This window comes from Penaeus chinensis, chromosome 37 (assembly GCF_019202785.1).
Source record: "Penaeus chinensis breed Huanghai No. 1 chromosome 37, ASM1920278v2, whole genome shotgun sequence".
In the NCBI taxonomy this organism is placed as follows: domain Eukaryota; kingdom Metazoa; phylum Arthropoda; class Malacostraca; order Decapoda; family Penaeidae; genus Penaeus; species Penaeus chinensis.
This window is the reverse complement of record NC_061855.1, coordinates 27,659,652-27,674,651: the sequence shown is the minus strand read 5'-3', so window position 1 is coordinate 27,674,651 and position 15,000 is coordinate 27,659,652. Positions and strand designations below refer to the sequence as shown.

The window sequence follows — 15,000 nt, the reverse complement described above, 5'->3', positions numbered from 1 at the left end:
GAAATTTGGGGAACGTAAAACGCAAGGAAGACAAAGTCCTGCAGTGGATTGATTCAGGCTGATGGTGATGATAAGGATGCACCCCCCCACACACACACACACACACACACACACATATATATATATATATATATATATATATATATATATATATATATGTGTGTGTGTGTGTGTGTGTGTGTGTGTGTAATATATATATATATATATATATATATATATATACATATAAATAAAGTACATATATACATATATGTGTGTATATATGTGTATTTATATATAGAGTATATTTATACATACATATATATGCATGAAGTACTTATACACAAAAGTATATTTGTGTATATATACAAATATTAATATGGATATATACATATACATATATGGGTATCTGTATGTATATATACATATAATCATATGTGTGTAAATATATATATATATATATTTATATATATATGCATACATATACATATATATACATGCATATACATGTACATATATATACATATACATATATGTATATGTATATATACATGTATATACATATACATGTATATGCATATACATATATATACATAAATATACTTACACACATTCACAGACACATGCATACATGTGCATATATATACTTATGTGGGTGGGTCTGTTTGTGTGTGTCTTAATGTATATATGTATATAAGATTAATATTTACATGCTATCTTTCTCAGAGAAGTCAGTCATCCAAAATATTGTGTTATCATCGGTTTACTATCATGAAATGACAATGTAACGTTCTAGAAGATGATTACGTGTTCGATGGTTTGTGACCGAAATATGAAAAAAAAAAACATTCTTTCGGCAAATATTTTATGAATGACAAGCAAAAGCATTACGCCTCTGGAAAGCACATACTTTTGTTTTCCTTGGTTTAGATATTAAGAACAAAAGAAAACTTTTCGTTTCAGCATCAACATGACGTCTAAATACGTCATTTGCATCATATGTATACTTGTGCAGTTGGCCAAAACTACAGCACAAATAACGACAACATCTGTACAGCCAACCACTACTACATCAGCTACAACGACTACTGCACCAGCTACGACAACTACTGCACCACCAGCCACCACAACTACTGCACCACCAGCCACCACAACTACTGCACCACCAGCAGCCACAACTACTGCACCACCAGCCACCACAACTACTGCACCACCAGCCACCACAACTACTGCACCACCAGCCACCATAACTACTGCACCACCAGCCACCACAACTTCACCACCAGCCACCACAACTACTGCACCACCAGCCACCACAGCTTCACCACCGGCCACCACAATTACTGCACCACCAGCCACCACAACTACTGCACCACCAGCCACCATAACTACTGCACCACCAGCCACCACAACTTCACCACCAGCCACCACAACTGCACCACCAGCCACCACAACCTCACCACCAGCCACCACAACTACTGTACCACCAGCCACCACAACTACTGCACCACCAGCCACCACAACTACTGCACCACCAGCCACCATAACTACTGCACCACCAGCCACCACAACTGCACCACCAACCACCACAACTGCACCACCAGCCACCACAACTACTGCACCACCAGCCACCACAACTGCACCACCAGCCACCACAACTGCACCACCAGCCACCACAACTACTGCACCACCAGCCACCACAACTACTGCACCACCAGCCACCACAACTACTGCACCACCAGCCACCACAACTACTGCACCACCAGCCACCACAACTACTGCACCACCAGCCACCATAACTACTGCACCACCAGCCACCACAACTTCACCACCAGCCACCACAACTACTGCACCACCAGCCACCACAACTTCACCACCGGCCACCACAATTACTGCACCACCAGCCACCACAACTACTGCACCACCAGCCACCATAACTACTGCACCACCAGCCACCACAACTTCACCACCAGCCACCACAACTGCACCACCAGCCACCACAACCTCACCACCAGCCACCACAACTACTGCACCCCCAGCCACCACAACTACTGCACCACCAGCCACCACAACTACTGCACCACCAGCCACCACAACTACTGCACCACCAGCCACCACAACTACTGCACCACCAGCCACCATAACTACTGCACCACCAGCCACCACAACTTCACCACCAGCCACTACAACTGCACCACCAGCCACCACAACTGCACCACCAGCCACCACAACTACTGTACCACCAGCCACCACAACTACTGCACCACCAGCCACCATAACTACTGCACCACCAGCCACCACAACTGCACCACCAGCCACCACAACTACTGCACCACCAGCCACCACAACTTCACCACCAGCCACCACAACTACTGCACCACCAGCCACCACAACTTCACCACCGGCCACCACAATTACTGCACCACCAGCCACCACAACTACTGCACCACCAGCCACCATAACTACTGCACCACCAGCCACCACAACTTCACCACCAGCCACCACAACTGCACCACCAGCCACCACAACCTCACCACCAGCCACCACAACTACTGTACCACCAGCCACCACAACTACTGCACCACCAGCCTCCACAACTACTGCACCACCAGCCACCATAACTACTGCACCACCAGCCACCACAACTGCACCACCACCACCACAACTGCACCACCAGCCACCACAACTACTGCACCACCAGCCACCACAACTGCACCACCAGCCACCACAACTGCACCACCAGCCACCACAACTACTGCACCACCAGCCACCGCAACTTACCACCGGCCACCACAACTACTGCACCACCAGCCACCACAACTACTGCACCACCAGCCACCATAACTACTGCACCACCAGCCACCACAACTTCACCACCACCACCACAAACTGCACCACAGCCACCACAACTGCACCACCAGCCACCACAACTACTGTACCACCAGCCACCACAACTACTGCACCACCAGCCACCACAACTTCACCACCAGCCACCACAACTTCACCACCAGCCACCACAACTGCACCACCAGCCACCACAACTCACCACCAGCCACCACAACTTCACCACCAGCCACCACAACTGCACCACCAGCCACCACAACTGCACCACCAGCCACCACAACTACTGCACCACCAGCCACCACAACTTCACCACCAGCCACCACAACTACTGCACCACCAGCCACCACAACTACTGCACCACCAGCCACCACAACTGCACCACCAGCCACCACAACTGCACCACCAGCCACCACAACTGCACCACCAGCCACCACAACTGCACCACCAGCCACCACAACTGCCACCACCAGCCACCACAACTTCACCACCAGCCACCACAACTGCACCAACTAGCCACCACAACTGCACCACCAGCCACCACAACTGCACCACCAGCCACCACAACTACGCACCACCAGCCACCACAACTACTGCACCACCAGCCACCACAACTACTGCACCACCAGCCACCACAACTCACCACCAGCCACCACAACTTCACCACCAGCCACCACAACTTCACCACCAGCCACCACAACTGCACCACCAGCCACCACAACTGCACCACCAGCCACCACAACTTCACCACCAGCCACCACAACTGCACCACCAGCCACCACAACTGCACCACCAGCCACCACAACGACACCACCAGCTACCACAACTACTGCACCACCAGCCACCACACTACTGCACCACCAGCCACCACAACTGCACCACCAGCCACCACAACTGCACCACCAGCCACCACAACTTCACCACCAGCTACCACAACTGCACCACCAGCCACCACAACTGCACCACCAGCCACCACAACTGCACCACCAGCCACCACAACTTCACCACCAGCCACCACAGCTTCACCACCAGCCACCACAACTGCACAAACAGCCACCACAACTGCACCACCAGCCACCACAACTGCACCACCAGCCACCACAACTTCACCACCAGCCACCACAACTACTGCACCACCAGCCACCACAACTTCACCACCAGCCACCACAACTGCACCACCAGCCACCACAACTGCACCACCAGCCACCACAACTGCACCACTAGCCACCACAACTGCACCACCAGCCACCACAACTTCACCACCAGCCACCACAACTTCACCGCCAGCCACCACAACTGCACCAGCAGCCACCACAACTGCACCACCAGCCACCACATCTTCACCACCAGCCACCACAACTACACCACCAGCCACAACTACTGCACCACCAGCCACCACAACTGCACCACCAGCCACCACAACTGCACCACCAGCCACCACAACTACTGCACCACCAGCCACCACAACTGCACCACCAGCCACCACAACTACTGTACACCAGCCACCACAACTTCACACCAGCACCACAACTTCTGCACCACCAGCCACCACAACTGCACACCAGCCACCACAACTTCACCACCAGCCACCACAACTACTGCACCACCAGCCACCACAACTACTGCACCACCAGCCACCACAACTGCACCACCAGCCACCACAACTGCACCACCAGCCACCACAACTTCACCACCAGCCACCACAACTACTGCACCACCAGCCACCACAACTGCACCACCAGCCACCACAACTACCACACCACCAGTCACCACAACTACCGCACCACCAGCCACCACAACTGCACCACCAGCCACCACAACTGCACCACCAGCCACCACAACTACCACACCACAAGCCACCACAACTACTACACCACTAGCCACCACAACTACCGCACCACCAGCCACCACAACAACTACACCAGCCACGACAGCAGCACCGACAGTCACTACAACCACTGCTCTGCCAGACACCACAACTACTGCACAACCAGGCACTACAATAACCGCACAACCAGCTACCACAACCACTTCTAGACCAGCAACAACAACTACTGCACAACCAGTCACCACAACTACCGCACAACCAGCCACTACAATTACCATAACTTACACTGACCCCCCACTGTTGGACATGTGTTTCAGTGCCAGCAATCCAGCAGGTTAGTGACTGGTATAATGATTCCGAAATACTTACATTATGAATGAAATACATGATATATATATATATATATATATATATTTATATATACTAACAATGTTTATATATACACATATATGTGTGTGCTGTATATATATATATATATATATATATATATATATATATGTGTGTGTATGTATATATTCGTATATGTATATATGTATATATATGCATATATAAAGGTATGCATACACACGCGCTCGTGTGTGTGATACTTTGTTCATAATAATATGTACATATATGTAAGTATGTGTGTATGTGTTTATTTATATGTGTATGTATATATTTGGATACGTTTTTATAAGGTTTTTTGTAATTTCTCTCACTTGGACAGAAAATGAAGTGTGGTTAACCACAGGAGGAATTGACAGTTTCACTTCTTCAAATTATCCATCGAATTATGGTAGTGCAGACGATAAGGAATGGATCTTTTGTGTGAGTCTCACCTTTTCCTTATTGCGATCGTTATGTTTATTTCTCTCTTAGATATAATCTATTTTATCGATATTATTAGCATTCCTTTTGTTCGACAATCATAATGATTATTATTAATCTGCATCATTCTTTTTTCTTGGTAATACATTACCATATTGAATATTTTTCATTATGATTATTATGATCACTACTACTATTAGCATAATATCATCATGCCATTATTTCATGCTAAATTCTTTGGTTATTAGTGATCATTTATAAATATATATATATATATATATATATATATATATATATATCTACATAGACATATATATGTTTGTGTGAATAGATAATGTATATATATACATAGACATATATGTGTGCATATATAATATATATGTGTACATATAAATGTATATGTATATACATATTTATACATATGTATATATGTATTTATATACATATATATATATATATATATATATATATATATATATATATATATATATGCGTGTGTATGTGTGTGTGTGTGTGTGTGTGTGCATGCATGTATAGATACTATATATATATATACATATACACCTCTGTAGATATATGTATATAATATTTATATACGTATATATACATGTGTATATATATGTATAGATATATATATTACGTATGCTCACACACACAAGTGTATATGCATATATATATGTATATATATATATATATATACATATATATACATATGTGTGTGCGCATACATACTATATACACACACATATATGCATATATATATTACAATAAAAATACACATAGAAATAATTTACATGATCTCTTATTCTTTCAGGCCGTTAATTCAGCAGACAGGATAATGATCACCTGCAGCGACTTCCAGGTCGGAGGCTTCTTTTTTGGCTGCACGGATGACAAGTTACTCATCACCAACACCGAGACATCAATTAGGTGATATGACCTGAATAATACTTCTCTCTCTTTCCAAGTCGTTTTTTTTTTTTTTTTTTTTTTTTTTTTTTGCCTTTTGTTGTTCTTTTGTATTATATGATCTATAAAAAGCTGATAGATATATTATTATCTACTTAGCGAATTTTGCTCAACGAATGGACCGCAACTTGTGAAGACGACTTCACGAGGAACCAAAGTCACCTTTACGACCTCGACGTCAAACATTTACAAGGGTTTCACCTGCACTGCCCAAGCTGTGAGGAAAACCGACTGCAATAGCGCCACCGACCGAGCAAGTAGGAGAACTTTCCCTCAATCCTTTTTGATTAAGTCAAGATTCAATATATTGAATACATCTCTCTCTTTATCTCTCTCTCAGGTTATGAGGTTTGGTTAGCGAATGGAATTAGTGAGACTTTCACATCTCCGAACCATCCATCCAATTATGGCAGCGGAGACAGCAAGAGATGGGTTTTCTGTGTGAGTATCTTTAACTTGCAACATAAAAAATAAGTAAACACTTTAAGAAATACTTTATCTTACTAGCTACATTTGTGTTATCATCACTGCTGCTATCAAAACTGCATTAATTATCACCAAAGATTCTAATTATGTTACCTTGCGCTCCTCCATGCAGGCCGTTGACTCAAACGACCACATCCAGATATCGTGTAGCGACTTTAATGTTGGTGGCTTCTTCTTTGACTGCACGGACGACACATTCACCATTTCCAACATTGACTCCAATAGGCAAGTAATTCAGAATTAGTTCGTGTAGATTCTATTGAACAGTCTGCATGTAAGCTTTTCCTTAGTTGACAAGTTCTTCAAGGAAGCGTAGTCACACGCGAATTAAAGTACTATTCTTTTCCAGTAACAGCAGATTTTGTTCAACAAATGCACCAAAATTCGTGGATTCTACTGAACGCGACACCGTGGTTACTCTGTCCACCGGATCAGCATTTGGTTCTCCAGGTTTCAGTTGCACAGCCACGGCGCTGAAAACCCTGTGTCAGGACCCTATTAACAGAGATCGTGAGTTTAAATGGAACAATATTGGATCTTTAAGGTTTTTTTTTATGATAATGAATCTATATTTATTTCATACGTCATCTAGATCAATGGCCCCGACATTTTTACCCTCGCGACCGATCTGACATTAGCCATTCTATTTTATTTGTTATTACTATTATTGATCTGTTATTAAACTAATGGTAAGGCAGTTTTCCTTGTAGGCATTTCTTCATATCATATTTTTGATATGAACACTGATGTACGCCTGACAGTCTGGCCAACGATATTTCTTTCACAAGCTTTCGCAACCCCACTGCTAACCGTCCGCGATTCCGTTTGAGGTTCAGACCTACCCGTTGGAGACCACTACTTTAACCACTAAGCATGTAAAGGGAAACGTTTGGGAACTGGGCATATGAACTAGACGTGACATGTACGTAGAGTCGAGTTGACGGATAGGCGGGCGTGTTTACGTTACCTTGCACTCATTTACTTAACTTGCCTTACCCGGTACTAACCTTACTTATCTGTCGCTTACTATACACACAGAGTATTTGCATACTTGAATTGTTCGCTCACTTATTTAGTCAGCCCTCACACTTTATTTATCTGGCGTTTGCTTAATCACTTACCGCTCATCTTATTTACCCAGTGTTCATTTACTTGTCAGTGCTCACTTGACTACTTTCCTTGGCACTCACTCCCGTTACCTACCTTATTTACCTGGCACACACTTTTACATAACTTGGAACACCCTTATCCCACTTAACGGACACTTAAAAGTACTCACTTCGTTTTCCTATACTATTTCGTTTACATATCTGGGACTCACTTTACTTACCTAGCACTCGCATGCTCTAATTAGCACTCATATACTCTACTTACCTAGCACTCGCATGCTCTAATTAGCACTCATATACTCTACTTACCTAGCACTCGCATACTCTACTTATCTAGCCCTCATGTACGCTACTTACTTAGTACTCCCGTACTCTACTTACCTAGTAGTCCCATACTCTACTTACCTAGCACTCATGTACTCTACTTACCTAGCACTTGAGCAATTTACTTACCTAGCACTCGCTTATTCTACTTACCTAGCACTTGTATACTCTACTTACCTAGCACTCCCATACTCTACTTATCTAGTAGTCCCATACGCTACTTACCTAGCACTCATTTACTCTACTTACCAAGCACTCATGTACTCTACTTACCTAGCACTTGAGTACTCTACTTACCTAGCATTCGCTTACTCTACTTACCTAGCACTCGTGTACTCTACTTACCTAGCACTCCCGTACTCTACTTAGCATTCATGCACTCTACTTACCCAGCACTCACATGTTCTACCTGGCTTAGCTTAGTTACACATACTCATTCGGTAAACAATTTTCTTACTTAAGCGGAGTTTACGTACTTCGCACATACCTTAATTACCTTGTACTTTTTTTTCTTGTTTTGCACTCACTCACCTTAATAGGTGGCCACATTGCCCACCTCACTTACCTGACACTCGTTTCCCTCACCTGGTAATCGTGTATTTTACTAACACATTATCAAGTTTACTTACCTTTCCTTTAATAAATGTATATATATATATATGTATACATAAATATACACATACACATATTTACATATATACTTATATGGACACATGGATACATATACAATATGTAAATATAATAGCTCCAATGTTTTAACAATAAAATAATATAATTAAAACGTGTCTGTGAGCAGCAAATGAGATATGGTTGATAAACGGGCAAGTGGAGTCGTTCTCTTCCCCGGGTTACCCCTCATCGAACTATGGAAGTGGAGATAGCAAGGAATGGAGGTTCTGCGTGAGTGTCACTTTATGTAGCTCTTTTGAACAGCGGTGGTGTAATTGCAAGAAATAATCAACAGATCAATTACAATATAAATAAATTCAATCCCGAACCACCCCGACACAGGCGGTCGACAGCATTGATAGGATAGAGGTGTCCTGTGATTCCTTCCAAGTTGGAGCGTCTTTTTTCGGCTGTTTGGACGATATCCTCACCATCTCCAACGTCGATTCGGAAAGCGAGTGAGTGTCTGCATGCTGACGATGATTTAATCATCCTCGTTGTAGAGGGAAAGTTGACAAGGGATTCGCTTTTCTTTTCAATAACAATCAAAGGAAATTGGGCTTGCATGTAATTCAATAACCCATGTTATTTGATATACAAAAATATTTTATTTTTGTACACACAATTTTAATCGCAAGCATTATACACACACACACACACACATACATATAAATATATCAATATAAGTCTTCGTATCAGTATGTATGTGTAAATAAAGGCCTAGATGTGTTTGTATTCGTGATAAATTATATCTCGTAGATTCTGCGGGATCGCTGGACCACAGGCCGTGAAGACAAGTGAGAGAGGAACCAGCATCAAGTTAGACGTTTCAACTGGCAGTATCTACGACGGATTTAGCTGCACCACTAAAGCCGTAAGAGATGTGATATGCATGGACCCTCTCAAACCAGCTGGTAATTAAAAAAAAAAAAAAAAAAAAAATACATTTCCATTATATGTATATCGTAAAAATATATTTTTGCTGTTTTTGTTGGGAAAATAAGTTTTGATTCCATGATACTACAAGGAAAAAAAAATAAGAGTTCTTACTTGCATGAATGATTTTGTTAACTCTATAAAACAGCAAACGAAGTATGGCTAGCGAGTGGAAGTAGCAGCATCTTCACTTCTCCAAATTATCCGTCAAATTACGGCAGCGGAGATAGCACAAATTGGATATTCTGCGTAGGTTCTGCCCCTGAGTTTTGTGTAATGGGACTATTTTTATCATATGGAATCAGCAATGTCTGTGTCTCGTATACTGGTGACATTTGGAATTTCCTTTGATTACTACTTTGTTCCACCATCCTTCTTTTGATTCATCATTGTTTCTACACTGAGAACATTCTTCATTCCATAGGCCATTCAGGATTCTGAGAAGATATCAATAAGCTGTAGCGACTTCACTGTCGGAGGAAAGTTCATTTTTTGCCTGGACGACATGGTGACCATCTCCAACACCGATTCAGGAGTGGGGTGAGCAGTTCCTGGTTACAGCAATGGCAATGTATATTAATTCTATCATTAAGTTAACCCATTCGTGACGGGGAAAATGAAAAAAGAAATGGGGAAAATGCTATGCTCATTTTTTATATTTTTGTGAAATGTCCCTACACATAGATGGCTCTGCCTTACCTACTTTCACCTTTCCTTGAATTGGCGGGGAAATGTATTTTTACTAGTGCTATGAATATCGATGGTGTTATTTTTATCATAAACATTATAATTACTATAATGTTATAAACAATAGCAATAGCAAAATAAGATAACATAAAATATTTTCGTAAATTAAAGAAAAAATTAAACGGGCGAGACAGGCAGTACTTGTAATTGGCTCATTGGTGATTCAGTACAAGTGTAGCCATCTATGTCGCGAATTGGAGAACCGCTCTTTTTCTATTCCAATATTTTGATATTTTTCCTTTAATGCAATTATGTCAAAAGGTCACAAAAAAGAAAAAAAAAAAGAAGAAAGAATACCAAACGGAAGAACCATTAGCAACTGGCATGTTATTTATGAACATATATTAGGACGGTCATGGAATAGTACACAATTTGATGACAATACTAATTAATTATTCTTTCATATCAAGCTTTTCTTTATAATCCGTAACCTAATAATGCTACTACAAAAGTATGAAAGCTTACTAAAGTTATCAATATATAGAAACTTCCTCAATGTAGATATAGCTATTATTTTTATTATATCATAGAAAAAAAATGGGACTATTCAGTTACGTTAAAAATAAAAACAAAATGGTTTTAACCACGCTTCTAATTGTTTTCCTAGTCTTACTTCAACATGTACTACTTATATAACCATAAATTTCAAAAAAAAATAGGTGAATTGGCCCTCAAATGATCAACAGAAGAGAGTAGTGACATTTGGAAAGGGTTAGGTTGAAACAACAATGATTTAACAGATTCATAACTGTGTTTTCGTCCACTTTTTGCAGTCCATTCTGTGGGACAGACGGACCTAATTCTGTGGTGACAACTCAGCGAGGAACGACTGTCAGCTTGTCCGTCTCACCTGCATTCCACTACAAAGGATTCAGCTGCACCGCGACGGCTGTCAATCAGTAGTTAACATGTATGGTTAACACACAGTCAGCTTCAGCAGGAACAATGTCTCCGTCATATTAGTTCTTCAGATTATATTTTGTTAGTATTCAGTCATTTCATTAACAAATCTGTCAAAGATCCTACCAGGTAATAAACCCCAATTTGGAAAGAAACTGCAGGAAATTAGTAAAGTACCTCATAAATACTTTGAATAAAATAAAGAGATTAACAACAAATCTTACAAAATGTCTATATATATATATATATATAAAACCATCAAAATCAATCTGAACTGTAATGTCTATTACGAAATGTTCAAATATGACAACGATATAAATACCGAATTATTTAACAGATCTTTATGAAGACATTCACCAAAATAACCGATTTGTTATTACTTTATTCATTAAAGGTTTCCCAGAAAGTTATATGTGCATTTTATTATCCTCTCGTATCGTTATTTAGTGTGTTTTAGGATTCATTTATATAAAATATAGAATACAGCGATTAGTTTATTCGTATTATGCATACTTTGGTATGCAAGTTCTAAACCTCTTGATTTCTGTGGATTATTTTCTTTGATGTGCTTATGTCATGAAATTATTTCCGTTTTCTTTGAAGCTAAAGGTTGTCATGCGAGAACCTAAAATCCTTGTTTTATATTTTGTATTTTGTGGAGTATTCTCACCGTATGATGTTTTCTAAGGGTTGAAATGTGGATTCTGGTATGGAATTTATACGAGCCTGCATTGCTGTAGAAATAAATTGTGTGTGTATAGAAACGAAGGAAATGATAGCGTGGTTTAGAGTTTCGTGTGACTCTGTCTCTTTGTGATGGCCGAGACATGAATGCTTTAGACATCGTGGCTGCTCCTTAAATTCTGGTGGTTTTCAAGGGTACTTGAGGAAATACAACCACCAGTCTGTGCTCTACACGACGATAGAGACTCTAAGCGTTCTTAGATAGTTGGAGTAATCAATGTTAACCGGTATGTTTCGAATAGTTATACTTTAGAGTGTTGTGCTGCTGAACATGTGACCTGTTTGAGACAATCCTTTTAATGGTGATATCAATGAAGGTTTGATGTAGCATTAAATATTATCATTATTGTGCTGTAGGCTGTGTAGTGCTTTTCGGCAGGCGATGGAAAGTTGGTAAATGGCCTTTAGACGATAATATGGGTGAGAGTCAAGTGTTAATTTATGTTTATTCTTTGATTTGACAGTCAGTACCTCTGGCTAAGTTTATGTAATGTACCAAGATGATTATATTGATTTATTATTGATTAATATTTGTGTAACTGCTGCAGCGCCATTATGTAGACACTTTATGTTAATTTACATTTATTTTGCTTGCAGCAAAATTGTTGTTGTTCTTCACGGTTCTTCGCTGTTCTTGTTATCTGTGAGAAATAAAAGCATAAGAGTGAAGACTGAATTTACCAACTTTATAAAGAATTCATAAAGGGTTCTTACATAAAATGAAATGCGGTCAGTTGCGCAAATGTTCTGAAAATAGATAATAGGGAAAATCAAAGATGGCGAAGAATTTTGATGAAACAGATTATGGGAGTACTTGGAAATGAAGCCCATTCCTTATTGAAGTCATGAAGATGACCTACTTTCTTAATGAAAGTATGCTCATTCCAAACAAATGCATTAATAATCATAACACGGTGTCACGGAAAACAATGGAACACAAGGCTGAAATAGGGCTTTCCCATGTGGAAATTTCCTCCAGTTGGTTTTCCAGGTCATAGAATCCTTCCACTCGAGAAAGCTCTTTAGATAAAGTGGGTAATACCACCTGTACTACTGACTGATGTTATCAACAGATCATACTTACATTAGTAGCGTGTCAGTTCAGTTCATAAATGTCAGAAAAAATCGGTAATAGATTAAAGAATAGGGAAGAGAGTGAAGGCAAAACACATATGAATTTACGTATATATTCAGTAAGATTTGTGGCAATAGATAGTAATAATGGTAACAAGAATGATTATGTAATAATATGAATAAATGATGAAAATGGTGGCATTAACAGTAATGATAATGATAGTTATAATACTTGTAATAATGATAATGATAATAATAAGGCTAATTAAGTAAATAATTATAATCATAATTATTATGATAATAATGATAATAATAAAAACTGTAATAATAATAATGATAATGATAACAATAACAACAGTAATACCAATAACTGTGACTAACAAGATCATGATTATAATAATGGTGAAAACAGCAATGATAATAATAATGGTGATAATAGTAATGATAATAATAATGATAATAACAGAATAGATAATAGTGATGATAACAAATCTTCCTGTACATGTATGTAAATTCATTTGTGTTTTACTTTTACTTTCTTAAGTTTTCTTTTCGTATTATTTTATCGGCAATACCCCTTTTATTAAAATTCTCGCTTATTTAGATCCCACGCCTGCTCTTTCACCTTTTACTACCGATTTTTTTTTTTTTTTTTTTATGCTACAGCTGTTTTTTTCGGCTGTCTCTATTACTGTTGTTGCTGCGTTCATTTTTTTTTTTTTTTTTTTTTTTTTTTTTTTTTTTTTTTATGCTACAGCTGTTTTTTTCGGCTGTCTCTATTACTGTTGTTGCTGCGTTCATTTTTTTTTTTTTTTATGCTACAGCTGTTTTTTTCGGCTGTCTCTATTACTGTTGTTGCTGCGTTCATTTTTTTTTTTTTTTTTTATGCTACAGCTGTTTTTTTCGGCTGTCTCTATTACTGTTGTTGCTGCGTTCATTTTTTTTTTTTTTTATGCTACAGCTGTTTTTTTCGGCTGTCTCTATTACTGTTGTTGCTGCGTTCATTTTTTTTTTTTTTTATGCTACAGCTGTTTTTTTCGGCTGTCTCTATTACTGTTGTTGCTGCGTTCATTTTTTTTTTTTTTTTTTTTTATGCTACAGCTGTTTTTTTCGGCTGTCTCTATTACTGTTGTTGCTGCGTTCATTTTTTTTTTTTTTTTTTATGCTACAGCTGTTTTTTTCGGCTGTCTCTATTACTGTTGTTGCTGCGTTCATTTTTTTTTTTTTTTTTTTTTTTTTTTTTTTTTTTTTTTTTTATGCTACAGCTGTTTTTTTCGGCTGTCTCTATTACTGTTGTTGCTGCGTTCATTTTTTTTTTTTTTTATGCTACAGCTGTTTTTTTCGGCTGTCTCTATTACTGTTGTTGCTGCGTTCATTTTTTTTTTTTTTTTTTATGCTACAGCTGTTTTTTTCGGCTGTCTCTATTACTGTTGTTGCTGCGTTCATTTTTTTTTTTTTTTATGCTACAGCTGTTTTTTTCGGCTGTCTCTATTACTGTTGTTGCTGCGTTCATTTTTTTTTTTTTTTATGCTACAGCTGTTTTTTTCGGCTGTCTCTATTACTGTTGTTGCTGCGTTCATTTTTTTT

At 39.7% G+C, this 15,000-nt stretch overlaps 1 protein-coding gene across 1 annotated transcript in view; it reads left to right on the top strand.

Moving 5' to 3' along the window:
- The window catches only part of LOC125045367 (cubilin-like), a 12,030-nt gene extending 155 nt beyond the window's left edge, over positions 1 to 11,875 (top strand). The window contains exons 2-14 of the mRNA XM_047642572.1: positions 4,653 to 4,982; positions 5,355 to 5,455; positions 6,270 to 6,385; positions 6,524 to 6,681; positions 6,765 to 6,865; positions 7,023 to 7,135; positions 7,260 to 7,420; positions 9,140 to 9,243; positions 9,355 to 9,470; positions 9,772 to 9,926; positions 10,097 to 10,197; positions 10,373 to 10,488; positions 11,469 to 11,875. Of these exons, the coding sequence (XP_047498528.1) occupies positions 4,653 to 4,982; positions 5,355 to 5,455; positions 6,270 to 6,385; positions 6,524 to 6,681; positions 6,765 to 6,865; positions 7,023 to 7,135; positions 7,260 to 7,420; positions 9,140 to 9,243; positions 9,355 to 9,470; positions 9,772 to 9,926; positions 10,097 to 10,197; positions 10,373 to 10,488; positions 11,469 to 11,598 (1,802 nt within the window). The 3' untranslated portion in view covers positions 11,599 to 11,875. The remainder of the gene's footprint in view (positions 1 to 4,652; positions 4,983 to 5,354; positions 5,456 to 6,269; positions 6,386 to 6,523; positions 6,682 to 6,764; positions 6,866 to 7,022; positions 7,136 to 7,259; positions 7,421 to 9,139; positions 9,244 to 9,354; positions 9,471 to 9,771; positions 9,927 to 10,096; positions 10,198 to 10,372; positions 10,489 to 11,468) is intronic.
- Positions 11,876 to 15,000: the final 3,125 nt, after the last annotated feature.